General features: G+C 42.4%; 3 protein-coding genes, 1 long non-coding RNA gene and 5 other non-coding genes across 10 annotated transcripts; 8 read left to right on the plus strand and 1 right to left on the minus strand.

Annotated features, from left to right (window-relative positions):
- The first annotated feature begins 105 nt into the window (after nucleotides 1-105).
- b3gat3 (beta-1,3-glucuronyltransferase 3 (glucuronosyltransferase I)) lies at nucleotides 106-5,307 on the plus strand. Its single transcript, XM_031736792.2, has 8 exons — nucleotides 106-380; nucleotides 747-854; nucleotides 983-1,163; nucleotides 1,257-1,440; nucleotides 1,536-1,697; nucleotides 1,787-1,873; nucleotides 2,252-2,455; nucleotides 2,691-5,307. Exons 2-8 carry the CDS (start codon nucleotides 761-763, stop codon nucleotides 2,787-2,789), a joined length of 1,011 nt encoding a protein of 336 aa, XP_031592652.1. The 5' UTR covers nucleotides 106-380; nucleotides 747-760; the 3' UTR covers nucleotides 2,790-5,307.
- Nucleotides 5,308-10,399: 5,092 nt separating this feature from the next.
- Nucleotides 10,400-16,543, plus strand: sb:cb1058 (uncharacterized protein LOC394209 homolog). Of its 2 annotated transcripts, none has more exons than XM_031736819.2 (3): nucleotides 10,400-10,611; nucleotides 13,195-13,939; nucleotides 15,336-16,543. In XM_031736819.2, the coding sequence occupies exons 2-3, from the start codon at nucleotides 13,286-13,288 to the stop codon at nucleotides 15,486-15,488; spliced, it is 807 nt and encodes a 268-aa protein (XP_031592679.2). In that variant the 5' UTR covers nucleotides 10,400-10,611; nucleotides 13,195-13,285; the 3' UTR covers nucleotides 15,489-16,543. The 2 variants fall into 2 exon arrangements, with proteins under 2 accessions (XP_031592679.2, XP_031592678.2); XM_031736818.2 differs by having other exon boundaries at nucleotides 10,402-10,611; nucleotides 13,192-13,939.
- Nucleotides 16,544-19,110: 2,567 nt separating this feature from the next.
- On the plus strand, nucleotides 19,111-23,172 carry LOC116317892. Its single transcript, XR_004199279.2, has 12 exons — nucleotides 19,111-19,187; nucleotides 19,754-19,787; nucleotides 20,038-20,068; nucleotides 20,427-20,476; nucleotides 20,662-20,707; nucleotides 20,989-21,037; nucleotides 21,281-21,330; nucleotides 21,522-21,576; nucleotides 21,924-21,967; nucleotides 22,487-22,525; nucleotides 22,728-22,808; nucleotides 23,006-23,172. It is a non-coding gene; the product is annotated as an uncharacterized LOC116317892 (long non-coding RNA).
- Nucleotides 21,113-21,177, plus strand: LOC116317910. Its single transcript, XR_004199283.1, has one exon. It is a non-coding gene; the product is annotated as a small nucleolar RNA SNORD29 (small nucleolar RNA).
- Nucleotides 21,377-21,447, plus strand: LOC116317911. Its single transcript, XR_004199284.1, has one exon. It is a non-coding gene; the product is annotated as a small nucleolar RNA SNORD30 (small nucleolar RNA).
- Nucleotides 21,691-21,816, plus strand: LOC116317908. Its single transcript, XR_004199281.1, has one exon. It is a non-coding gene; the product is annotated as a small nucleolar RNA SNORD22 (small nucleolar RNA).
- LOC116317912 lies at nucleotides 22,592-22,663 on the plus strand. The gene has a single exon (XR_004199285.1). It is a non-coding gene; the product is annotated as a small nucleolar RNA SNORD31 (small nucleolar RNA).
- On the plus strand, nucleotides 22,865-22,936 carry LOC116317913. Its single transcript, XR_004199286.1, has one exon. It is a non-coding gene; the product is annotated as a small nucleolar RNA SNORD31 (small nucleolar RNA).
- A 375-nt stretch (nucleotides 23,173-23,547) lies between the features above and the next one.
- Nucleotides 23,548-25,901, minus strand: arl2 (ADP-ribosylation factor-like 2). The gene is made up of 5 exons (XM_031736782.2): nucleotides 25,698-25,901; nucleotides 25,295-25,405; nucleotides 24,508-24,670; nucleotides 23,970-24,050; nucleotides 23,548-23,872 (listed from the first exon to the last, which is right to left on the minus strand). Exons 1-5 carry the CDS (start codon nucleotides 25,760-25,762, stop codon nucleotides 23,738-23,740), a joined length of 555 nt encoding a protein of 184 aa, XP_031592642.1. The 5' UTR covers nucleotides 25,763-25,901; the 3' UTR covers nucleotides 23,548-23,737.
- Nucleotides 25,902-27,743: the final 1,842 nt, after the last annotated feature.

A 27,743-nucleotide genomic window follows, 5' to 3' on the forward strand; every position in this document is an offset into this window, starting at 1 on the left:
GCAACCTTTAAAGAAAAAAACCTCTAACGAAAGTACTGTCAAGAGAATGAGCTGCCTATGTGAACCTCCTTTTTAAGATTTTAAAAATTATTTGTTTTATCAAAATGAGTGATAATTCAATAAGTACTTTTTTTCTTTCGTTTTTACGCTGCACAGATTTCTGTGCCGCTTCTGGAACTGTCTGTGTGGCTGTAAATGTTCCGAGGGGGATTCCTTTTCGCGTTGCACAGAAACCGGACGCTGTTGGTACATTAGCTGCAGAAAAAATGTCATAGTTGAGCCGAATGAATGGATGCTGTGAGGTGCCTTTGCGCACATCTGTCCAAAATGACATGAAGCTCTGAGCTTCCATCGCTCAGCTCCGCCGATTGTCGCCTCCGGTAAGTAAAGAAAAAAAAGAAAAGAAAAAAGTGGGAATGTTTGTGCTTGTCTGGTTAATACAGCTTAGCTTCCACTGGTTTATCATTGAGTTCAATTTAAATTCATGTTATTCGACCTCGTCAGGAGTTAGGCCACACTGACCCGTGCACAGCTTCAACTTTTCCTCAGTTAGCTTCTCAGAAACGTCCCGCTGCATGGGAATGCTTTCCCTCTTAGCTTGTTAGCAAGCTAAATGTTGCTTGTGTCAAATTGGGTACATTTGAACTCAGTTTAGCTCCTCGGTTACAGCCTGCACAACTTCATCAGAACATAAACAACTGGATTAATAAAAGCATGAACAGGTTGCACTTTCTGTCAACTTTCAGCTAGTCAGGGCACCATGGCAACGAGGATGAAGCTAAAGCTGAAGACTGTATTTTTGCTCTACTTCATGGTCTCGCTCCTGGGCCTCATCTATGCACTGATGCAGCTCGGTAAGTGAATCCTACCTATGAGCAGAATTAATAATGGTATAAAATTTCAGCATGAGCAGACGTAAAGGAGTCAAAAATGTGCAAACCTGAATGGCAGAGCTTCACTTTGCTTTGATTTGTTTGTGCAGGCCAGCGCTGTGACTGCACAGAACACGACTTCCCTAAAGACCGCACCATATCTCGGCTGCGTGGGGAGCTACACCGTCTTCAGGAGGAGATGAGGAAGTTGGAGGTAACAAAGCAACCTCTGAAGCAGCCAGCCAAACCGTCCCTGCCCACCATCTTTGTTATCACGCCGACATATGCAAGGTAGTCTTCCAAGCGGCCGTTGCTTGGTGTCCACCCTCCGCTGTGCATTCCTGCGCTGAGCTCACCCTCTCTCCGATTTCCATCTGTTTTCAGGCTGGTGCAGAAGGCCGAGCTGACTCGTATGTCCCAGACTTTTCTCCATGTCCCTCGGCTCCACTGGATCTTGGTGGAGGACTCGCCACACAAGACACCTCTGGTGACCGACCTGCTGATGAAGAGCGGCCTGACCTACACTCACCTACACATGCCCACCGCCAAGGACCGCAAACTACAGGAGGTTCATTCAATTTTTTTATTTTTTGTCTTATCCATGCATGTTCTTGCAATTTTTTTGTTCCTTATTTAAAAACACTGAGTCATTCTCCTCCTCAGGGTGACCCCAGCTGGCTCAAGCCCCGTGGAGTGGAGCAGAGAAACGAAGGGCTTCGGTGGCTTAGAGAGGACAGGAGGGCTCAGCCAGGAGGGGATAACCAGCAGGGAGTGGTGTACTTTGCTGATGATGATAACACATACAGCCTGCAGTTGTTTGAGGAGGTGGGATATTTAAGTGTGTGACTATGCTTATGTCTTTCACTATTAGGCTTATTACTGATGCCTGCGAACAAATGTCCTCTTTTCCTCAGATGAGGAGCACACAGCGGGTGTCAGTTTGGCCGGTGGGCCTGGTCGGAGGCATGAAGTATGAGAGGCCTGTGGTTGAAGGAGGAAAGGTAAGATCACTGACATTTTGCCATGCTGCTGTTTTAAAGATGCAAAAATCCCCTGTATCTAACTGCACCTGGTGGGTGGGACCCCAAAAATTAAAAACTCGAGAGCGTCTGAAGGTATTCAGGGGATGATGGCTGTCACGATGGCCACGTCTGTCTCTTTTTATGTTGTTGAATTGGCAAATGATGGGCCGACAGTGGCCAGTGGTAACATTTGAACATATTACCCAACCCTACATTATAATTCTTTAAAGAAATTCAGGAGTAGCATGTTTACACAGCTTACAAACGCAAAATCAGCATTACACAGCAGAGCTAAGCTTTTCAGCTTTTTCATTTGATCTAGAATACTGAGATCATATTTTCAATGCTTTGTTTAAGGTCGTTCGCTTCCATACCGGCTGGCGTCCGAGTCGGCCCTTTCCGATCGACATGGCGGGCTTCGCCGTTTCCCTTAAATTGGTCCTGGCCAATCCGGAGGCATGCTTTGATGGAGAGGCACCAATGGGCTTGCTGGAAAGCAGCTTTCTTCAGGGACTGGTTACCATGGATGAACTGGAGCCCAAAGCAGACAACTGCACTAAAGTACGTGTGTGTTAAGAGATAAGAATGAAGACTTGTCTATAATTATTTTAGAACAGATGATTCAGTGTGAAATGCTTCAGTCTTTTCTCTTTATGATTTATGGAAATTGCAGAAAAAGAGACCTTTCAGAAAGAAGTGGAACGTGCATTGGCATTTGCAGTAGTTGCATTACGATTCTAGTAACAGTTTATATACAAGGTCCCGTGTAGTAATAGTGTGTTCGTGTGCTTTGCAGGTGCTGGTGTGGCACACACGGACAGAGAAACCGAAGATGAAGAGAGAGGAGGCGCTCCAGGCTCAGGGACTGGGTTCAGACCCTGCTGTGGAGGTCTGAGGGAAACACATGCACATCAACACACGCACACACACACACACACACACACACACACACACACACACACGCACACAGTGTGTGATTATATTCTGCTGTTAATGCTGCATATGTAACTGCATTGTAAATACTGTAAACACTAAAGTACAGAAGAGAACCTGGTTATGAGAGACTGTTACACCCGGTTGTAAACATAGATGTGTATCGAGTGTGCGTTTTGTCATAACTGTGCTGATTGTATGCTAGTGTGTGTCTTTTTTTGTTTTGTTTTTGAGTTTGATGTCCTTGTTTAGCAGTACAGTGGGTGTCAATGTTAAACTACTACCTGATGGGGGCGCCAGTGTATTAGTTTGTGAAGCCATGCTGTTCTCCTGCTGGAACATTGCGGCTTAAAACTGGAGGGAGGGTGCGTCTCATAGCAGGGTCGTCTTGTATCACTTCTGTTTACTTGTAGCTCAGTTAGACGCCTGTGATGTTTCCCGCTCCTGGCAGCAGTTAGATGTTTTTATCAGGGGCTGGATGTATAATTCATGTGACAGGCGAAAACCGTGTATATATCTTTTCCAAAACATGGAGTGGTATTTTAAAAAGGAAGATTTGGTTTTTCATTTCATTTTTTTTTTAAATAGTGAGTTGAGTCAATATGATGATGAAGAAAGAAGGGGGAAAATACAGACAACCAAGCTTGTCATTTTTTGTGAGTGTCCCATTCACAAACTAAATTTTATCATTATTGTTTGATGATCATAAATGTTTGTGGCTTCATGTTATTGTGGGTAAAACCTTTGCCTAGCATGCCAAAGATCCCCAGGTTGGGACTAGGAGGTGACACAAATGCAGCGTCGGGGGAGCACAAGCCAGTGTACTCCTATTAGCAGTCCCAAGGGTTAAGTCAGGAAGAGATTCTTCTGCAAGGATGACCCCATGGGAAGTAAGGGAGCAGCTCAAAGGACCCTTATATACATTTCAGTAGTGTGGGTGTGAGAATGAAGTACGAAAGGTTACTTTGAAGGTGTTGGACTGTTTATCACCCCAGTTTTGCTCACACAGCAGATTGGGGCTGTTGATGATTTCAGAACTGAGATCATCAAACACATTTTCCTTTTTTTTCAATTCTGGGTCTGAATTTTATGTTTAGTGATATTGAGCTGCTTATTTGAGCTCATGTCTAAGCGTTTTGTGCAAACTGTTATTTTTATATACAAATGATTAATGAATGATTAATGATTAAATGATTAACAAGGGAAGTGTCTACTAGACTGACAGATACAGGACATTTGTGGTAGATACCGATATTTAGGGGGTTTAAAAAAAACAAAAACCTGATACTGATATCGGCCGATATTCCTCATACATGTAAATACATATTTCTAGAGTATGTTTTCCAGGAATTGGCCGTCTTAGCTACTTTGCTGTGACAAGATTTCTAAATCACCTAGGTCTTTTTCAGCTTTGTTTTGTATAAAAAACATGAAATGATACGGATATATCTGTGATATCGGCCGATAATATTAGCAAACAGTATATTGGACAGTTTTGATTGGACAGGGGTTTATATGGTCCCAGGTCTGGCTCTGGTCCCTCAATCACATGGATATAATGTGTACCCTGGTTTAGCAGTGCAGCCTTCAGTGTCGTTCCTGTTTTCAGGCCAAGAATCAGTTACAACTGAGCACTTAGTTCATGCATGGCTTCTGATTTTTGTGTTTGTAAGTCAGTATTCAGGCATTTAGATCTTTTTTTTTTTTTTTTTCTTTTTACCCCTAAAAACAAGTCATCAGCATCAAAACAATGTTAATAATCTTTACTCAAACTGTGTAATAACAATGACTAGGATTAAGCATTGTAGAGCCAAGGCAGTGAATACTTAGTCTTTTTTAACAATAAAAATATCCATGACTGAAACAGTGCTCTCTAAACATGCTGAGCAGTGAACAAACCCCACGGACGACTTGCTGTTGCGTCTTTATTAAGCCCTCAACAACCCGTGTTGCAGACAAAGTGGTGCAACTTAGCAACACGGGCACGACAAACAAATGTGCAACGGTTCCACACCCAATGCACAAGTTCTGGGTTGTAACTGGTGTCATCACACCACAGCTAGTTTAACCCAGTGTTTTATGAGCAGCTTTAGTGATGCTTTTTAAAAAGTGGAAACCATTTAAGGCAGTGATTAAACAAACAACTCTGCTGAAGCGCATATAAACGACTTATGCAATAAACAAACATGTTACATTTCGACACTGCTGCAATCAGAAAAACACTTGAATTTGCCTCCAGCGGGCAGGAAATCCCTGGTACTTAAACATAGCAATATATGAAAACTCGAGCTGTGCTTCGTCATCTTCCACACTCCCTGCAGTTCAGCAGACGCTGTAAAAACAGCTAGTGCCTGCTTACGTGTAATTAGTGCCTGTAAGTAACTTCTCTACTGGTGTATAATGTATTTATTACTGTTCTTTACATTGTACAGTGTGATCATGTCTGTCCCTGGCCTTGGAAATAAAAGTAATGAAAAACACTTCTGTTTGTCTCCAGTTCTTTTGAACTTCAGTGAAGCTTTTTTGTCTTTAAAATTAGTTTTTATTTATCAGCAGTTATATTGAAAATTATGGAGGTAGTCTGCGGTGAGACAGGCTTTTGAGGCGTTTAACCTTTGCTCCCTGCAGCGAGTTTTCAGGGCCAACACCTTTTGGACTATGAGCCCAAGGTGTTTAAAAGCTGCTGACTTGACACACCACATTCATTGTGCACATCTGTTCTCCTTCTGAGCGTGTCACTTTCAGTAGTCAAGCTGTGATATATGACTTGGTCCCTCTCCTCTGACTTCCTCTGCACCTAGCACCGTCTATAACGCCGTCTTCCAGCCGGATGTTCTGCACATTCACCACATCCTCACCTCACTGTCCAGATACCAAGCCCCAACTTGTCTGTGCCTGACAGCGATCATGGCAACCTGCTCAGTCATGGGTGATTACTCTCTCGTGGGCGGGGATTCTCTAACCTCAGAACAGCTGAAGTTGTGTGATTGACAGCTGGTACGCCCTCTCTGAGGGGAAGCGGCCCACTTGGTGACTATATTTGGAGCGTGTGGAGGTGTGCTCACGGAGGGACTCCAAGATGAAGATGCAGTGGGAGATGAGTAAGAGGAGCTGAAGTCAGAGCTACATGCACGCCACTGTTGGTCCACGATGAGTCACAAGTGCAGCTGCACGCACATGCAGTAGACGATATTAGTGGTGATACTTATTACCTGTAAAAGTATGAGCTTCACTGTCATGAATAACACATCATTAAACTCCTTTTAATCTGTGTGTGTTCCTGATGTTGTGTCATCACAGCTGCAGAGGAACCCTCTGCATGCATTTACATGAAGGTGCACAAAGGGCTATTAAACGTGACACACACACAGAGGTAAACCGCTCCCACTCCCAGTCCCACCCAGACAAAGTGTTCACTGTGCAAACACCACCATACTCGCTGATTTTAATCCGTACACACACATTCCTACTCCAGGGTTTACCTGCATTAGAAGTTAACAGTTCAGGGTGCTACACTGACTCACGTGTGGTTTTTAAACGGCTGCAAATTGAGGATGCAACCAGATTTGCAGAGAGATTAATGGGTTAGTTGTGTTTGGATGAATGTATCTGTGTTTTGAGATGATAACATGTTTCACAGGAACGCCTTCAATTTGAATCACGACCAAGAGTGGAAAAACTATAGTTGTTCTCTACATATCAGTCAGTCTAGTTTAGGCCATGCAACGTATCTACACTAACTTAATACAGTTCAGAATGGTACATAAATGTTATATTACTGATGTTAACAACACATTTTCTGAAGGTACTGAAAGTACTAAGCTGGTACGTTATTACCACTGTTATCATCTGAGAAAATTCTTTCTGTGTATCATTTGTGAAACACTAATTGCTTCACATTTGGGATATAATCTGCACATAAGAAACTAGTATTCATATATGTGCACGGAGACAAAGATGTCGACACAACTGTATTTTTTCATCAGGTGTTTGTCTTTTACTTTGTTGCTTTTTGTGGTAAACAGTGTTTATCACAAACCGACATTGAGGTCTCAGATATGAGTTGCAGCTGGGGAAGTAACCTTTCCTGTGGAAAGTCAGAAGAGAAATATGGTCCAGTGTTTAATTGTCGTAAAACTCTGATGATAATGTTGTCTGTCCTTCTTGTTTAACGCAAATGACATGCGCGTGATTCTTAACTGTCATCCCAAATTGAGATTCTGAGACTCTGAGATTCATTTATGAACAAAAAAGGGGAGAAAAGAGCAATCATGTATGTTTTGCCATCATGTGTCTGATTTTTGTGTTTTCTTTACATGGATAAAACTATCTAACCATTTTCTTCTGCTTATCCATTTTGGGGTCAAAGCTGGGCTGTAGCCTAGATGTCCTAGGGTGAGACGCAGGGTACACCCTGGACCGGTCCCAGCCTGTCACAGGACCAACACAACACAGGAGAAGACAACCGTTCACACCTATGCCTAATTTAGAATGACCAGTTGACCCACTAACTGTCTTTTGACTATGAGAATAAGTCAGTACCTGGAGAGAAACCATGCTGACACGAGGAGAAAAGGCAAACTCCACACAGACAGGCTGCAGGTGGATTTGGACCCAAGACCTTGCTAGCCAAGATGAACACACTGATAAGAAATAGTTACCATCTTTCAAGGACTCCTGGGGCACCAGAAACTTCTACTGATCCACCTGAGGATTCGCCTAAGAACCTGTTTCAGACACTGTCCAGCCAGAGGCCAGCCAGCAGACTTTTGATTTTAGGAGGCATTTCCCATCCAAATCCACGAAGCCTCCAGCATATCTGGAAGACTATGTTTTCTTACAGAGCTAGGAATGTGGGAACGTAGGAAGGAATGTGCAGTCTGATATCAACGGATGGCACAGTTTTATGTTCAGACCATCTAAAAGGTCTCTGACACTGACTTTGGTCTTCCTGTGGATCATTTGACTCGTTCTGACACATAGATTTGAAGTGCGATTGTGTCAATGGCGAGTGTTTGCAGACGAGTCGACGTCTTTCGTACAAGCTGCAGATGGCAGTCTGCTAGAAATCCGAGCACGGTGAGGTCTTTGGTGCAACACCCTCTTTGTGTTCATCGTGTAACTAAAAAACAGGGATGCTCTACTGAATCCAGCTCATGCCACATTTGTATGCTTTGAAAACGTTTGGTGGGATTGTCTGCACTGAAACGACACCTCCCTAACTATTGCAAGTGTCCTGCATCGACCGTGTTTTCTCTTGTTAATGCACTTTAATTTGTGAAGCTCTTCCTTTCATCGAAACTGTCATTAGAACGTGACCAATTATTTGCCTTGTGGAGAGAAGACGAGGCCACACATATCGTTGATCTTTGGGCGTGCTTGTCCAAATTTGACCAGAGAAGACCGCCACATACCCTCCACGACACTAAGTTACACGTCCACAAGGGGGATTCAGGGCTACATCAACATCTATTCTCTATCTGTGGAGAGAACAAAAAGCTACGTGCATTTTTATGGAGCATAACCGTACTGCTGTTGTAGAAATACCAGTGATAAATCAGTGCATCCACCGGTGCTCAGTGGAAACAACAGCTAACGTTAAATTGGCAAACTTCACCTTCAAAAAGTCAACAAACCCCCAAGACAGCAAGTTACTGATGTGTAGCACAGATGAGCTCTTTCATGGTGATTTTTGATTCATTCAAAAACAGAGAAACTATACAAATGTTTTAATATTCTCATGCTATTCAGCAGAACTAAAAGATTCATATAAAACTATTAATCAAATAATAAATTATGGTGTGATTGAATGAATTAGCTCCAGCTGTGGTGTACACTTCAATGACTAAACAATTACACAGAGTTCGAAATGTTTGTTGATATATAACATGTGTACTTTTACTCCAGAAGAAGTTTATGTACAACTACTTTAGCATTACTACTTTGCTATGTATAGGATTTATGGCAGGATACCTCTTCCCTGTGTTTCCCTGTGTTCTGTACCTCCAGGGCTGGAGACCAGAGTGATGAATCTACAACAGATAAAACTAAAGTTAACCTGCTGGTTAGCTGCACAGAGCTGCACCCACAATGCATACAAATTAGCCCACCTAGCACGCAGCAGCTGTAAGTTATAAGACCCTTTAGATCTGCACAAAGTGACAGAAACAACATAACTGTTTTATCAGACACTAGATCAGGTCAGACTACTGATGGGCAGATGAGGCCTCACGGAGTGTGTGCCACATGACCCTTACTGTGTTGACAAGGTGTTGGTGTGTTACTTAATAGCGACATCTGCTGGATTTAAAAATCATTGCAGGCAGCCTGGATAAAAAGTGTGGAGAGAAACTGAAGTTCGTTCATTCTGATATTTGGACACCAAGCGAGTGATGAATTGTCCTGTTAACATAACCAGCTGATGATAAAGTTCTAACTGAATGAAAGAGAAATGTATATTCCAAATAATTTGATTATTACCAAATAATATGATCGATTAATGCAGTATGTAAATAGTTTTTGCACTTTGGACAGGTCGCCAGACTGTCACAGGGCTAACATTTAACCCAACCTCACTAACCGCAAGTCTTTGGCCTGTGGGAGGAAGTCCTAGTATCCAGAGAGAACCCACTCAGACACGGCAATAACATTTATACTCCACTCAAACCTTATCTCTGTAAGCCAACACTGCTAACCACCACAGCACCACAGCCCCTAGATCAGGGGTGGGGAACTCCAGGCCTCGAGGGCCGGTGTCCTGCAGGTTTTAGATCTCACCCTGGGTCAACACACCTGAATCAAATGATTAGTTCATTACCAGGCCTCTGGAGAACTTCAAGATGTGTTGAGGAGGTAATTTAGCCATTTGAATCAGCTGTATTGGATCAAGGACACATCTAAAACCTGCAGGACACCGGCCCTCGAGGCCTGGAGTTCGACACCTGTGCCCTAGATAAACACATTTCCAACATAAATAATGAAGAAAAGGCAAAAACTTCAGATACTGTTGAGATGAGCCTCTCCAGGACCCCCAGTATATACAGAGTCCCCACTGTATGTGTTGTAATGCATAAGACTGCAATAACTGAGCTCATAGGCAGAATAGAGTTAATAAAGTTTTTATAAAAGGCTAATCTATAAAAATCTGCCTAAAACTAAGTATGAGTAAATGAGAGATTCAGAGCAGAATCATAGCCTCTAAGTTATAAGTCTTTGTGTCCATCTTGGACCAATAAATCATTTATTTGACCACGGAGACCTTAGTGCATTGAAGGCAAACCTTTAACAGATTGTTGACTTGACCCACCGCTGCATCCCTACAAAGCTTTTAAAGCTGGACCCTGCAGGTTTAGCCAGCAACCGTAGGACGTGGCTGCTGCTGCTGCTGCTGAGATTTTTTTCAGTAAGTTAATATTTGACCTGTTTAATACATGGCTTTATCTCTAAGTCAGTGTGTGTTCAAGGATGTAATGGCAAGGTGTGTGTGTAGGTGGGGAGAGGGAGAGAAAGAGTCTTTGATAGCGAGAGTGTTTTACAGCGTGTGTCAGGGTGTGTGTGTGTGTGTGTGTGTGTGTGTGTGTGTGTGTGTGTGTGTGTGTGTGTGTGTGTGTGTGTGTGTGTGTGTGTGTGTGTGTGTGTGAGTCTGTCCCGATGACGAAGACTCTGCAGGTCTGGGCAGGGTTGGCGTGTGACGTGTATGAGGGCAGTAAGCTGCGCTCCCGGCTCCGTGTCACTCACTCAGACTCACACACCGAGAGGGGAAAGAGACGAGAGCGAGAGATCTGGTAAGGCTCCAACTATTTCTTCACCTGTTGAATGCGTTACTGTTAAATATGTGGTAGCAGGCATTTCTGTTCACTCCTGTTTACTGCTCTCAGTATTAGGCTGCTTCTCTGCCCTGTTTAATTTTTAACACTTTAATCAAGTCATCCTTTTTTTTATTCGCCTCCTATTACACAACACCTTTCAGTCTTTATTTTGCAATCTGCACCTTATATGAAACGTTACCTGCACTTCACAAGTCTTTAAGATTTCCAGGACACCGTTTCTCAGAGCACAAAAGGAAGTTTTTTTGTTTCCTCTTCTGTTTGCCACCCTTGTAACAACCCAAAGTCTTAATTTGTTTTCAAAAACAAAGCTGATCTGAAAAGAACACCAAATATGTCTGCAGTTTCTGGTTATTAGCAGGAAGTGTACTCTTCAGAGGAGCATTAGTGTGGACTTGGTTATTATGTAACTTGCGGTGAAACGGTTTACAAGGTAATTAACAGCGTGATCACAGAGGGGGGGAAAGCGATCCTGCACTTTTTCACTGCAGGTTCAAAACCCCTGAGTACGTCTCACTTCTAGAAGCAGCACAATCAGTGATGTCACAGCAGCTGATTTCTTGCCTCATCCTGGGCTAATGCACATGTTTGTTTGGCCGCTTTTCTTTTATTAATTAAAAGTGTCCCACCAGGCGGACAGTGCAAGCAAAGATTTTGCTGCAGTTGCAATACTGCCCAAAAGGCACATCTGAAAGCTGATTAACATGATTTCCTGTTAATTCACACAACAGCCGAGCATGCAGTGATCACTGAGGGCCTCAAAGGAGGAGCACTCTAAGAGACACTCGCTCGTTGTTTGTGTTGCTTTCTTGAGAACCGTCATTTCTCAGAGAAAACTCTGAGAAACTGGAAAAACGGTTCCAGCTGCAGTCGAGTGTAGAACTTCGTGTTGCCCCTGCAATGCTTGTTTGAGTGTTTCAAGTTGTTTTTAGGGTAAAAATTAAAATGAGCATGGATTCAGGCTGAGGTTTTACACTTTTTCTATTGGCTGCATCTATATTGGTTAAAGTGAGCGTTAATATAAGTAGTGGTTTAAAGGAGAGAGAAAAATGAGAGTAGCCGACAAATGTCGCCGAGCCACTTACCCTAACCATGAAAAATGAATGCCTAGCCCTAACCCTAACCCTAAACCTAACCATAACCCAAATGTAACCCTGTCACTAAAACCACATTTTGAGTCCCAAAAAACCTTCAAACTTGTTTGACCAGGATTTTGGCCCCCACAAGTATAGTAAACTTCCAATGTTTGGTCCCCACAAAGACACACACATGCACACAGGTAGGTGTGTAGACTTTTTGGACAAAACAAGTGCAATAAGTGTCGTTTTGTATTGTTTATTCGTTATGCGGATATTGTACATTTGCAACATTCATTTCATTGTTTAGTAAAATTTGCTTAAATGTTTAGAAATCTATTGTCATTTTAAATAGCTCTATATAGCATTGTAATCACTGTGACGCACAGATCAGTCCACTGATCATAAAGTAGAGGTCAGAGGTCAAATGTGACATGATATTTAAGATGTTATAAGGAAGTTTCTATATGTTGGCAATAGTTTCTAATAGGGCTGCGTTAACGTGGTTAATGATTAACGCGATTAAAATGGACAAACTGCCCGAAATGTGTTGACAGAGACATTTCAGGGATTTGAGTCAGTCTGCGCTTGTTAATCGCGTTAGTCGTAATGACAGCGTTAACGTGTTTAAGCCGCATTAACGCCAAGTAACCCCTTACACGGATTGATCTGAATTAACTCGTTAACGTGGATTAGCCTGTTTTAACGGGCTAACGTGGATCAGTCATGCCAACGCCACCAGCACATAACCTCGTTGGTGGAGGTAATAAAATAAAAAAGTCCTCACAGAGACAAAAGCACCTGCGTCTGAGCGTGTGCGTGCTACTCTTCCTGCACACGGAGTGGAGCAGTCATCAGCCACTCCAACACAGCCAGAATATAAGGAACTCATCCAAACAGCCCGTGATTTGGCACTGTGCTTACACGGGACCCCCGAAACACACATGCCAATGTTTGAAGCAGATTGTATGACCAACTTTCAGAACAGGTGGAGAATGGACAGACAAGCAGGTCGTTGACACCGACAGTTAGTCTGAAGTCATTGATTTTGGCTGCACATCCGGCTGTCCGACTCCCCGCGTGTTTGTCCTCAGCGCTAAGAATGCTCCGCGTTCAGTTTTTTGACATCTGTTATCATCACAACCCCGATAACATTGACTCTGACCTCCAGCCTCGGTCACGGCCACCGATATTCAAACACAGACATTCTTGTGACTCCTGCATAGCATATCTGTTGTACAGTACTTACCATCCAGAGAGGCTGATAAAACACACACATACTCACATTGATGTGAAAAGTAATTATCTTTTGTCTGTGGTCTTTTACGCTTTTTTCTTCAGCTTTTATCTCCTATCACTGTTCCTGAAATTTTGGCTGCCTGTATGGAAATGGATCGGACTGTGTGTTTGACAGAGGGCAGGGTTATGTAACAGCATTAAACTCTAATCTCTCCTCTCTCAGCAGGAACAAACCAGGAGCAGAAGGAGTGTGTGAGAAGTGCACCAGAGGCCAAAAGAAGTGACAGACAGAAACTCAAAGAAACTCCAACAAAAAGATGGCTATTGGCAGGAACTCCAGGATGAGCTCAGTCCGAAGCTCCATCAGGGCCCCAAAGTTTCTGGACAAATCGAGTGGCTTCTACGGTCGCCTCGACGAGCCTGAGGCCGCCACAGAGGTGGAGGAGACTGGTGTAAATGTTTGCAACATAGAGGAGGGAGTCTCGAGTGACCCATCCATCACTGCGGTGCACTGTTCTGATGAGAAGGAAGAAGGCGAGGTGTTTGGCTTCAGCGAAGGCATGATGGAAGATGACGACGAGAGCCTCCTGAGGAGGAAACCCAGCCGCCGCAGCAGCAGGTGGAGGAGAAGCTCCAGGAGGAAGCAGAAAGAGGGGAGAGCAGAGGAGGACGCGGCCAGAGAGGAGAGGCCCAGCCTGGGCACGGAGGGTCCAGCTGACTTCCCCGAGGACATCAGGGTGAAGATCGAGGTAGAGATGGAGAACCTGAAGAAGGTGGAGGAAGAAAATGAAAAGGCGGGCAGGGAGAAGGAACCCGTGCTCGTTCACTTCCCGGCTCGGGAGGACGCTGACGACCAAGTCCTGATCCGAGACAAGAAGAGAGGAAGAGAAGACGAAGAGGAGGAGGAGAGGAGGATGACGAAGGAGCAAGAGGAAGGGATGAAAGTGGTGAAGAGGAAAAATTACCGCAAGGTGAGAGAAAATGTGCGGTGTTGTTTTAGGCTGCAGACTTGTATCAACTTCCTCCTCAGTTTGTCACATTTACATAAACTCCATATTTAGCTTCGCTCCGTCGGGTTAAACTTTAAGCCGAAGCTGAAGGTTATATAACTGCACGCCCAGCATGTGTGGAACAGAGGGGTAAAGTTCTCCCTCGCCATCCTCCACGTAATGCACTCTGGGTTATTAACCACCATGGAAACTATCATATCACCTTAATAACATGCTGCCACTGCGCGTCCAAGGTCCAGCGGCCACTGGTGCGTATCACGGCACATGAAGTCACCCCCAAATGAGGTTTTCCTTTACGTCATTTTTAATGATGTGAAAAAATTAAGCAGGTTATTGTAAAGAATTTCTGCTCCTGCTGACACACACACACACACACACACACACACACACACACACACACACACACACACAGGTGACATTCCTGTGGCTCCTCTATCATGTCCTTTGATCAGTGGAACGAGGTCAGGTGATGCTGACCCGCCTGCTAAACCCCACGCCGTGAAAAAACATTCCAGCGCTGTTAATCGGCTCCACTCTGCAGACGACTGGTTGGTTTCTGCTCAGTGTGCGGCGCTGGTTAAATATTTAGTCATGAGTTACCACAGCCTCGGTTCACAACCTGTTTCCAGTGAGCTCATTATTTTCCAGATGGACTTTTAGACAATAATAAAGCTCAAAGGCCCTTTTTATAGAAAAGGTCAACAGTGTGTCTCGGAAATTCCCAGGAACAGAAACAATCATTAATTTGTATACTGAACAATTCCAGTGAATTCCAGGAAAAATCCTTTTATTCAGTGCACAAGAAATGAGCCTTGAGCAGGATAATGTCAAACATTATCATTCAACATATGTAAAAATTCAAAGTAAAACTTCCAGTAATACATTTATATTAAGCAAATGGCTACTTCCAGATGTTTATTACTATTTTACCTGTTTAATTAAGCACTGGGCCAATTTAAATTCAGCATCTAACTACAAACTCAATTCAAGACTGAAGAGCTCAGTCACAAAACAGCTTCATGGAGCTGCTTTCATTACTGACTCATTAGTGACACAAGAGCACTGAGGTCTCCTGTGGTGTGGTCCTTTGGGTCCTAGCAGGTGGTGTTTCCTCCATTGTTTCACACATGCTCGATCAGACTGTGATGTAGAGTTTCGAGGGCGCTCGAGCAGCTGTGTCATATTCCCTGTGGTGTTGCTGAGCTGTTTTGTCTGTGATGCAATGTCCTGCTAGGGGAGACTGCTGCCATTGGGGAGTGCCTTTCTCTTTGTAACATTGTAACTACATCTGAGGTTCTTCTTGTCGCCTGTCAGTGGCTGTAATGTAGCTAACCCTTAGTCCTCCTGTTCCCACCAGGCTTTGGACCGAGCGCTGCGCCGCGGCTGGGGGGCCTTCGTTGCCAACCTCTACAGCGTCACACTTGCACCGGTGAACTCCTCGCCATCATCGTCTTCACCGTCGTCAAAGAAGAAGCACCAGCACAATTCAGTGTTAGCAGAATTTCAATAGAAATGGAGATGGACAATGAAGCTTGAGGCTTCTTAACATTAAATAATATCAGGGTCATGCAGCGTTTTACCGTGACTGCTGCAAAGTATCGGACAATCCTGCCTGTATAACATTTACCACATGACGTGCCTGAGTCATCACCTCAGGAATATTAATCAATTATGTAACTTACTGAGTCTTAATTACTCAGCTGAACCTTTATCGCCTTATTAGGATGCACCTTAGTCAGGACACAAACTGCAGGGATCCACTTTAGCTCGATGGGCTGCTGGTTTTACAGTGAAGTCTATGAGACTGGCCTGAACAGAAATCCCTGGTCTTTATGTGACTGAGTTCAGCAGCTGCTGGTCCCCTTCTAACCTCAAGTAAGAGCATTTTAGCTCTTAATATCCAGTTCGTTATTAAGAGTTCGTAGTGCAGATGATCTCTGCTTCCTTTGGTTTAGCGCTGTGAAACTCCTCGAGTGTTGATGTGTAACCAAAGGGGGTGGAAAGTTTAAAACGTAGCAGCTGACTGATGGACTTTAGCTGTGGAGTAATACATACTTCTGTAGGATTATCCGTGGTGCTTGTTGCCTAATCAGACAAGCTATTTATGAGTGTAGGACATGCACAATCGTATGCAGTAAATCAGTAATTAAACTTTATTGGGATTGACATTATTATGGACACATTCTATTATTTATGTGGGCTTTATTGCAAGTGAAAACGACGGACAGGGTCCAGCCTTGTGCAAAGGAATATGTAAGAGTTTCTATTACAGCTTATTATTTTTTTCCTCATGAGGTCCCTGCGTGTGTGCTCCAGTGAAGGTTATTAAACCTGAAGGGACAGAGCAGGGAGGTGTAAGCTTAGATGTCCGTCCAGAAAAAGGTAATGCTTATTTTTGGTCAAAAAAGTCATATTAAATAGTGCATATTTTCTCTATTTGAATGCAACCTTGTGTCTTTTTTATGTGTTTGATTTGTAAAACTACCAACTGTATTTAAGAACTATTAATAATGGATGTTTGTAGATGTGACAAAAATGCAATAAATGGTCTTTAATTTTCAAACATTCACTATCTGTTTTTTTATTGCCCTGTATCCACTAATGTATATATATAAAGATATATATATATTTATAAGCTCTGAGCACGAGATCCATAAGAGCAGAGTGCAAGATGGTAGCAGGCAGGGCATACAGGGAACGCCACAACCAAGTGTCCAGCATAGTATACAGAAACATCTGTGCCAAGTATGGCCTGGAAGTCCCGAGATCAAAATGGGAGCCGCCCCCTAGGGTGGTGGAGAATGGCCGAGCTAAGATCCTTCCAGATACGGACAAAATGGTGGGGGCTAACCAACCGGACACAGTGGTGTTAGACAAGCAGCGGAAGACGGCCATAGTGGTAGACGTAGCAATACCGAATGACAGCAACATCGGGAAGAAGGAACACAAGAAGCTTGAGAAATACCAAGGGCTCAGAGAAGAGCTCGAGAAGATCCCAGGAACAACATCGGAGATCTCTGTCCAGAAGAGCGCAGTCCGAGGAACAGCAAAGACACTGTGCAGGACCCTCAAGCTCCCAGGCCTCCCGAACATGAAGGATAAAAGATCGCCCGGAGGGGCAAGATGGGAACTTTAAATTTATATATATATAAATTTAAAAAACACACACTGTTCAAAAAAGTTAAAGGAAATGAACACTTTGAAAACAAATGAGATCTCAGTGGGAAAAAATCATGCAGATCTATACTTATACAGACTGGGTAATGTGCTAGGAACTAAAGGATTCCACATTGATGGAAATTAAAACTATCAACCTACAGAGAACCCACAGCTCCAAAGACACCCTGAAAATCAAGTTAACAAATTATGCAGCAGCTCAAAATGATACTCAGTAGTTTGTGTGGCCCCCACGTGCTTGTATGCATGCCTCAGATCTCCTTCCAGATCTGAACCAGGGCATCACTGAGCTCCTGGCCAGTCTGAGGTGTAACCTGGTGGACTTGGATGGATCAGATTTTAATTAGTTTGGATGAATCAAGAAGAGTAATTTAGAAAATACATCATCCACTCTTCAGGTGCCACTGTAATTGTTGCTGTGACCTACAAAGATAGCTGAATCTAGATAAAGACTTAATCTGCTCGGCTTTATAACCGGTATTCTTTAAAAAAAAAAAAAAAAGCAGTTATAAGTTGGTCCAAATGCCAGCTATGACCTGCGTGATGAATCACACCACTCTATTACTCTGTCAGGGACAGCCCTTCTTATTAGGCCTCATAAAGCATAACGTAGAGCGCCTCTAGAGTGTAGTGATATACACATTCACCTAACAAGCAAAAGATCCCCAGTTTGATTCTGGCAGAAGGCACAAATCCTTTTTGGGATTGTGTCAGGAAGGGCATCTGATGGGGGAACTTGTTAACTCAAACATAAAGAGCTGCCCACAGTGGGTGAACCTGTGAGAAAGGGAGTGTGAGTTTCCACCAAGTAATGTGTTTGGTTCTTACAGGTCGAGTCAGTGAGCATTTTGATCATAGCTTTCACCTCCATGACTGCTGCAGTGTACACACTGTAGTATAAACTCACCTATTCGATCATCATTTCTGTCATCCTTGAAGTCAGATGTAATTCAAAAGCTGTTGATTGTGCTCACTCTGTTTGTGATATCACACTTCCCCACTGGTTACCATGGAACGTGCTGTTTCAGGTTGGATTCGTCATTTGCTGTCACTATCTGGTTATTTTGCCCTCACATATGAGCTGCTGGCTGGCAGGAAGTATCAGAAACATGTTGTTCAGCACTTCATACTTCATACATCCAAGCACTGTGTGTACCAGATCTATGGCTGGAGGGTGTTTCATTTTCTGCCTTAAAAAAAACACAGAGAGAGAAAGATAAAAACATGTCTTTTTTTTTTACACTTTGGAGAATCCGAGCATAATAAGAGAGATTTGGACATTATCTCTACATGGGGACAAGGGATGCAAGTAAAGACTAGAGAGGGGAATGAGAGACGATAAGTAAAAAAAAAAAAAAAATCATTCCTAATTTAAGGTTAAAATCCTGAACTCAGTGAAAAGAAATCACTCCAGTAAATGAACAATGTTTAGTTTGCAAGTCATACCCAGATCCTGATCTCGCCCACTGCTGGAATGGAGGATATTTACATGAAAGAATAACAATGTGGAGGGTGGAAGAGTAGAAAATCACGTGTTTTGAGTCAAAATTGCTTTTGCATTATTTGGCTACGCAGGTATTACTGATAGCAAAGTGCTCAGCTGTTTAAATATATGTTATGTTTTAGCTGGATAATTATTTTCTGTCCTGTCTGATGTAGAAATTGAATTCCACCCCCCCACACACTCACTAATGTGTGTGCAATCTGCAGCCTTTTTCTGTGACTTTGCTGCCATCTGGTGGAGGTAAAAATGGCGCTCAATCTTAGCGGAAGTGACGCAGTAAAATGCGCTCTCGCTAGGCTTTCTCCAGCTACATGCTGAGAGCGATGTTCTTGCGTTAAAAATACAGAGTTTAGGTTGTGTGAAATAGATCCTATCCAGTTTAATTCACCCACAGCTGAATACAGATAAAGAGTTAAGATAAGCGTTAGCCACTCGGTGACGTTTGCCGGTGGGCGGAGTCCAACAGGCGGGACATAAAAACGAGATGCACCGCGCTCTTCTTCCACTTCCTACGATCTTCTACCAGAGGTAAGACTTGTGCAATACTTAGCCGCTTTATTTCAGATGCAGAGTTTATCCACTAATTGGATGATTTTAAAGAAAGAAACTACTGTAGTGATACTGCAGTCTCACGTTAGTTCACTTCTCATTTTCAGCCATTTTAAACGCTGCGTGGTGTTTTTGCTAGAAGTTTCTCTGCATTGAGCAGCGACCAGATTTTAGCGTAATCTTCAACCATCCACCAGCAGAATTAAAAAAATTCGACTGAAACTTGTGTCACTACTAATAAAAATATGTTTTCTACCTGATGCATCCAGTATTGAGACATAAACGTAAAGCAGGCTTGCATTTTAGTGGCTTAAGTGACCGCACGGCAACTAACAGCGTCTCTAAATGATGAGAATTTTCACAGACCTGTCCTGAATGGCAGTGATTGCACTCTTTTTATTCTGATTTGAGACGCTGTTAAACCTAATTTTCATACTGTTTCATGCGAACAGTAGCACGTTACATTTTAGCGGTCACGTGGTAAACGGCATGGCTAGCTGATTGCTAGCTGCAGCATGCTAACGCATTCTTTCTTTTCTTTCCAGATGTGGAGCTGCTGGAAACGTGCTTCCTGCACAGGTAATGTCTATTTACAGATTCGCTTTATTGCATTATAAGGTGGAGAGTAGGGTCATGCAAACTGATTAAATGGGATAATGTGAAAGGTCATGCTACTGTGATGACCTGTTTGAACTCTCTCACTGAATAAAAACGTTGAAGACAGCATTTCAAACACTGAGTAGCATGAAGGAATCACCACTGATCGTCTCATGCTTTTTCTTTTACAACTCCCTAACGGCGCCATCTTTTTTTTCTCGTCTGGTTTCAGGCATGGCCTGTGATGACACTTCATACATCAGGTAATTAGAAAATGCTCCGAGTGCTTCAGATTTTAATCTGGATTAGGAATTTAAATGATCTCTCTCAGTGGCTCTGCAGTTAAACATCTGTGTGGCTATAAATGAGCATGTTGTGCTGCGGTGATGAGTCTTGGAACTCTCTCTTACTGAATCAGCGTTTTGAAGAAACTTCTTTACCAGATTCTGAGCAGCATGAAGGCTCCAACCTGATTGTGCTGTAACGGCTCTTAAAACGCTTATAAGACAATAACTGTGGTTTAAAGTTAAAGGCAGTGATTGAATTGACAAATCTCTAGTTGACTTCTAATTTCCTGAGGGCTTAAATACAGATCTCATTAACCAAAATACTTCTGTGTAGGTCCTCTGATGTGAACCCCGCAGTGTTCAGAGTGGCTTAAATTCACAGAGGTCAGTAAAGATTTTCTGCTGTTGTTCAAATTCCACAGTGGGGTTTTAAGCATGATGATTACCATTAATGACAAGCATATGCCTGATTCATGTGATGCCAGCCTTTAATCTGATTACCCTTTAATTTAGGCTAACAAACACGTAAATATTATTGCAAATGATTAAGTCTGGTATTTCTTTGCTAGGCTAAAGTTGGAGTTGTTTCAGAAGGAAGTGATGCCAAATCAGCATGTAAGTATTAAGCTTTAATTTTTTCAGGTTAAAGTGAAATGGTCAGAAATGCTAATTTCCCCAAATTCTATAAAGTGAATCTGAAATGCTAAATTTATTTGTTCCATAATGTGAGGCATTTCTGACTGTTTGAAAGGATGAAATGGGTTAGCACCCATCAAACACCTGGACGACATATGTCACATGGCAGTTTGTCACCAAAGCCCTGATCAAACATGCAAGTCCTTAATGGCACAAGAAGTAGTTCCTGCTTTTTATTAACGTTCCAACTTCTTCTTTAGGGACTTTCACCAAATGCTTGGGGAGGAAGGCAGTCGTGATAGTTTCAAGGTAAGAATTTAAGGCTTGAATATTCTTCCTGTTGAGCTTGTCGTGCAGAGACGAGACGTCTCGTCTGCGGCGCAGTTTCAGTGATGATGAAACTTAGCTCACTTTGACCCGATGTGAAACGACACGAACATCTGAGCAACTGCAGCTTTTCACTTTGAAGGATTTTCTATCATCTGTGTATTTTATTTGTCATAATACAATCTGCATGGCCACTTAAGTGATGTAAATGATTTCTGTTGTCAGGTGACTTGATGACTGCTTCAGCAGCTCCATGGAGGCTTTCCTGTTTGAAGGTATGTTAAAAAAATATCTGTGCAGTTTTAAATATTCAGACCTGCTGAAAATGATGAGAGAAATTTTGGAATCTCGTTCGTCTGAACTGCTGTTGATAAAATTTAAATCTGAAGTCAGTGACGGTCCACAAGGAACACTGTGAGACTTTAACCTCCTTTCTGTACCTTGACTTGATGCAATCATCTTACAGGTAGCTGAAGTTTGGACTTCAGATGTTGCCATCACCATCCCAGCTGTTTGTCCAGGTGGGTGAACTCTGTAGCTTCATTTTAGTGCTCATCTAGACATCTTTATGTAAGAGGCTTAGAGCTTAATGGACTCAAAACTTTTATTTAGACTGATGCGTGTCACTCTAGTTTCCTGTATGATGATACTTGCACACGTCTTACGCCTCGTGTCAATGCCAGACCTGAAAAGGTGAACCCACTGGTGTTGCCTTGGCAATAAGGGGATGACCTGTTGGGGTTACCAACAGTCTGAATGGAAACAATGGAATTGTGAATCATCTGATGTTTATCTGCACAGGAACAAACCTGTAGCCTAACGTCATTGTGAGCAAATGTGGCTAACGTAACTTTGTGTCACCCTTCAGGACAGAGCTGCCTGTGAAAGCTGTGAGCTGGACACAAGCCCTAGGTAGGTGCTGTGCATGTTAACCATCAACAGAAAAGTGATCATAGTGAAAATAAAGGATGAATGATTCTGGTATTAAGGTCTAAAACTGTGCGGTCATGCTTCCTGTCTGATAAGACTGTGAAAGCCCTGGATCTTGACTTTTATACTGCTGGGTTTGTGGAAATGATGAACAGGTGTGCAATCAGTCAAAGAGGGGGTTGACTCGGCCCCCTCAACTCGGTTGGTCTCCCCTCCTGTTGACCCAGCATGGCACTGAGAACCCTGACTGTTACCCCTCTAGGTGTAAGGTGACCTGCTGGTGCTCTGATGGAGAAGGAGTGCTGACTGAGGCATGGCTGACGGTCATAGCTCTGATCACATCCCAGAAACATCATATTTACACTTCTTTGACACTTTATAACGCAGTGGCTTTGAATGCTGCTTTATAGATTTGCTTCACTACAGTGTTAATGTCAGTCTGACATTTTCCCCAAAAGAGCTTCAGCAGGATACCTAATATACTTGTCTGTCTTTAAACAGCTTTAAACACCAGATCGTCAGTTGAGTCTGTCCATGCTGGTGAGTACAAACACTGGTTCTGTTTTGTTAACAGCATGCAGCAGCTTAATGTCCAGTTAAACATTAAACAGAAGTGATGAGTTTGTTTTACCGCCCCAGTCTGAAGATTCATGACTGATTGGTATACTCTGATCTCAGCAGCTAAAATGTGTTCTCAGTCACTCCACAAGCAGACTCTACTAACACATTTAATCTATTCCAGGTTTCTTGTTTGAGGCAATAGTCATGTGGTCTGTGTCCAGCACCTCATGTCATGAGACTGACATTGCGCGCAGTCATGATGGTGAGTAACCAGTTTAAACTGGAAAAGTTACTGAATTGGGCAACGGTTTAGTGTTAAGCAGAAGTGATGAGGTTGTTTTACCGCCCCAGTCTGAAGATTCATGACTGATTGGTATACTCTGATTTAAAACTGACTTAACCATAACATGAGCGTTCCTGCCCTCAATGTTTCTAAGTTTTTGTTTTTAAACTTTGCAGATTGGACGGTACACGCCACATCGTGATTATCTCCTGTGTGCTGCCACCAAGATGACTGCAGTTTGAACTACACTGGAATTGTGTGGACACCTGTGCTAATGTTTACATTTGTGGGGTTCTGTCACTTGAAATTTGCAGTAACAAAACAATAAAGTGTTTAAAATTTAGCAGACTAAGCTGTTTTATTTCAACTGTGGCTGTGGGGAAACTCAATAAACCAGAACTTTTGGTAGTGATTTGAAGTTTGTAGAATATCAGCTTTCTCGCTTAAAAGATGCTTTGAGTTGTAGCACAAATTATATCAAACCTAAATGCTAACTGCCAAAGAACTCTTGAGGCTGATAAATGAGATCACAAATTATGCAGAGCTAGCACTGGCCTTGGGTGCTTAATGCATTCTTGCAAACTTAAAACAGCTCTGTAGCAGTTTGTGATACAACCAGCATTTGCAAAGAATTGCATGTCAAGAGAACTAGACTACATAAAGATTAGTGTAACAAGTTGTCTCTGCAAGACTCAAGTGTGGATGTAAGAAAGTAGCGTTTTGCCACAAGAATGGATAAACTTTTATTACTGGGTTCATACAAGTAAACTGGTCAGTCTCCTTTAAATCAGTGCAAACTCAGGATGGCTGGGGAAATCATTAGTTGATGGGACAACTATAAAAGCATTCAGTCACTTAAGGTAGCGGGTCATGAACAAAGACCAGCTGGTCTGCTCTGATTGCGAGGATCAGTCAGCAGTGAAGATCCTCGCAGCGATGTCGTCTAATAACCAGTCCACTCCAGCTAACAAGTTCTCTCCTGTTACTGCACTGCAACCAATGATACACCAGTGATGACTTTTGATGTTATCCAGGGCCAGCGCCTGCAGGAGAACAAAGTGTCACCATCCACTGTGATATGTGCAACTATATCGTTACTGAAATGCAGTGACAGCTGTGTAAAGTGGGTGCAGAGCTCACCTCTCGTATTGCCTCTTTGGACAGAGCTCCTGGTAAATCCTGTTTGTTGGCAAAAACCAGCAGCGTTGCACCAGCTAACCTCTGCAAAGAACAGAGCGCAGCTTATTTAAAAATAGCATAACGTGTTCATACTGAAATCAAATTTACATATTTTGACTCTGGCTTGCAGGGCTGTTTGTCCACGGAGGCCATTTCAGTGTGAGTTGCCCAGTTTTAAAAATATCTTAAGAGATATAGAAAGTCCAGACAACTCAGAAAAACAAGATTGATAAAAACGATTAAAGATTTGCTTTCTATTAAAGATAAATGGATACTTCTGATCCATTTGGGTGAAATATTCCTTTTAAATGACAGGCGGAATACCAGGGTTGAAGCTGGTATTCAGGACTAGTGAGTGTCACATTTTCACACACCTACCCGTCTGGTCTAACAGTTACCACAAACCCATTACGTTTAAACTCTTATCCTTTTAAAAAAAAACCCAAAACAACCAAAATAAAGGATTCTCGTCACTCCACTGCGTGTCATTCTCATATACCTCCTCCAGGAGGAGTGCGCTGAGCTCCTGTCTGCAGTCCTCCAGTCTGAGTCTGTCTGCGCTGTCCACCACCCACACCAGCCCATCTGTGCTCTCAAAGTAGTTCCTCCAGTAGGAGCGCAGTGACTTCTGACCGCCTACGTCCCAAATATTCAGTTTAAACCTGGAAACACGAGGAGTGGGAGGCATGAATGGAAATGTACAGACTGAGCTAGAAAAAAAGATGAATGTGGAAAAACAGGTCTAAAGAATACTTTTATACATTAACACAAAAGGTTTTCAGCAAAAGTTTGCCTCCCGTTCTACTTTTAAATACGGTACGAACCACAAGTTGGCAAGCAGCCTGAGAACGAAGTGCTCTATTGGGACAATACAGTCCCATTTGGTTTTATGGTAAGATGGGGCCTGATTATTCAACACTTTATATGTGAGATGAAGGATTTTAACTTTGATTCTGTATTTAACAGGCTGACACACAGAAATAAAAGCCAAATCAAAAGGCGCCACAGGCTGAAGGAAAGAGAGGCAAATAGGTCTAAAGGGATCAAGCATTTCCTGTGACTTTTATTCCTTTATCACACTGAAGCTTCATTTATTATTTGTCATGGTTTTCACACAAGACAATACACAAAACCTACTTTCATATTCATACAGGCACATTTTAATTTTAGATTATTATATCGACCATCTTTGAATTTTTTCCGTGACTAGATTAGTTTTTTTTTTTAAAGAAACATAGATGTCAAAGCAACGTGCGTGTGCGCGTTTGAGCCCGTGCGCGCGTTACCCTTTGTGCTCCAGCGTTTTGATGTTGAAGCCCAGAGTGGGAGAGATGGTGCTGACGTCCTCCCCGTTGAATTTTTTCAAGATGGTCGTCTTCCCCGCGTTGTCCAGACCTCTGCACGCGCCAGGTTAAAGACAACTCACACACCTAAAGGGTTTTAATCGATTAATCAGCGTCTCGTTCAGCCACATTGACTGGAGTACGTGTAATAGCTAGCATAGCAAGAAGGATGAATCCGCACGGAGGAAAAATAAAGAGAAAGGCGTTATCCGGCATCTTTATCCAACGACACAGACACACAGAGAAGCTTGCGGGTTTTTATTTGATACAGGTATAGTTATAATAAACCAACTGCACGAATGCCACTTTGTTTTCAGCCTAGCCAAACCTGTCACAGAAAGGATACAGCATCAGCAGCCTCATCTCGCGCTCCTTCTGTTTCATCTTCTTCAGAATTGTTAGTAAACCCATCGTGACGCTGCCCCGTTTAACTGTTATACTGTAATAAATGTATGTTATAATTTTAAAGTTTAGTATGATAATGTTCGGCTCTCATAAGCAGTATTGCAACTCAGGAAGAAGCCACAGTGCTAATCCCGCCCCATTAGTCACCGAGTGGCTTGTTTTACAGCAAGAGAACGTGTATTGGTTGATTTTAACTTCCGGCGCCGGCAGATTGGTCAGTGTGTATTTTTAAGGTGTGGCCGGGCTATGAGAACCAGAGAACTACTGTGATGGTTTGCGGCAGCGCCCACTTGTGTCTGTTGTGGAAAGTACACATTTGAGTCGGTTTGGGGAATGTTCTAATTTTCAAAATAGAAATTTTAATGATCTTTTGAAAATGAAAACAAGCATCAGAAATGTGAACATTTTTACCTTTAGAAGCTATAAATGTGAAAAATCCTATAGCTGCTTGAATGTTGGTTGGTTAACAGTCTTTGTGGAACCACTTAGACTCATTTAGGAAGCAGCTATTTTTACCACAGAGTTTTCGACCACTGAATCCACTTTACAGATTTTTGCAAAGATTTCTTAGGCGCTTCTTTTCTAATTTTTAACAAAATACACTGGAAAAATTGCAATGACACCTTTTTAGGATAAATGTGATTTATTAATAAACATTAATAAATCTAATTAATAAACGAATTAATCTAAATTAATAAACAGAGAACCAAAGAAAATAAATACAGTTCAGGCTCTGTAGTCCAAAGCTTTACCATACCAGCTCTTTCCTTCTTCTTCTTCTTCTTAAAAAATAAATGAAAACACAAACAAAGTTTCTTTATAGTTTCTTCATTCAGTCTTAAACTGTAAAGTAAAATCTGAGTTGTTTCATATTTTTTTCTTGCGTGATTTACTTAAGATAAAAAAACAATTTAAATTAACAACTTTTTTTATGCAGGAATTAAACAAGTCAGTTAATCTAAATGTAAAATATGAATTTGTTTAGAGAAAACATAATATATTTAAGTAAGATGTGACATTTCTAACAATAATTGGTCTAAAATAACTAATTTAATCTATTTACATTAAGTAAAACATATTATTATAAATAGCTCTCCCTCACAGGGAGCTGGTGTAGATGCAGTCAAATGTCATTGTATGCAAATAATTCTGCAGTGGTGACTTCACAAGATTGTGAAAATCAAGATTTCTTTGTGGATATTTGTGATTGATAGCAATGCTGTTTTTCACACTCTGTACTTCTGCAGCGTTCCTAAGCAGTCAGCTTATTTTAGAACAGTTTTCACTTTCACTACTGACTTTAATTCCTCTTCTCTCCAGAGCATACCTCCACCTGCTCCCTGCTTTCATTACAGATTATAATGTCATCTGCAAACATCAGAGTCGCTGGAGAGTTCTGGCTCCTCATCTGTCAACCTGCCCATCATCACTGCAAACAAGAAGGGGCAAGATGGTAATCCTGTCCCCTCCACAGTCCTATGTACAGTGAGACAGTCCTACCCGCTGTCTCACTGTCCTCATACATGTCCTGCACCACCCTCACAAACTTCTCCATCAACACTGTCAAAGTGTTGATGATGTTTGACATGATGTTTGACATGATGTTTGACATGACTACAGACATGATGTTTGCATCATGTCTGTAGTGCTCCTCCTCCCCATACTGCTGCTCACTGACCGTCACCTCTGTTCTTAACCTAGCTTCAGCAACTCTTCAGCACATCTTTCCTGAAGCTTTATAGTATGGCTCATCAGTTTTCTCTCTCTGTAGTTACTACAGCTTTGCACATTACCATTTTTCTTCTAAATCAGTAGCTATACATCTCTATACACCGAGCACCTTCTTGGTCAAATAGCCCTCACACAGCCTGGAGGTGTGTTTGGGGTCATTGTCCTGTTGAGAAATAAATGATGGTCCAACTAAACGCAAACCCGATAGGATGGCATCTCGCTGCAGGATGCTGTGGTAGCCATGCTGGTTCAGTGT

This window comes from Oreochromis aureus, linkage group 3 (assembly GCF_013358895.1).
Source record: "Oreochromis aureus strain Israel breed Guangdong linkage group 3, ZZ_aureus, whole genome shotgun sequence".
NCBI classification, from domain to species: Eukaryota; Metazoa; Chordata; class Actinopteri; order Cichliformes; family Cichlidae; genus Oreochromis; species Oreochromis aureus.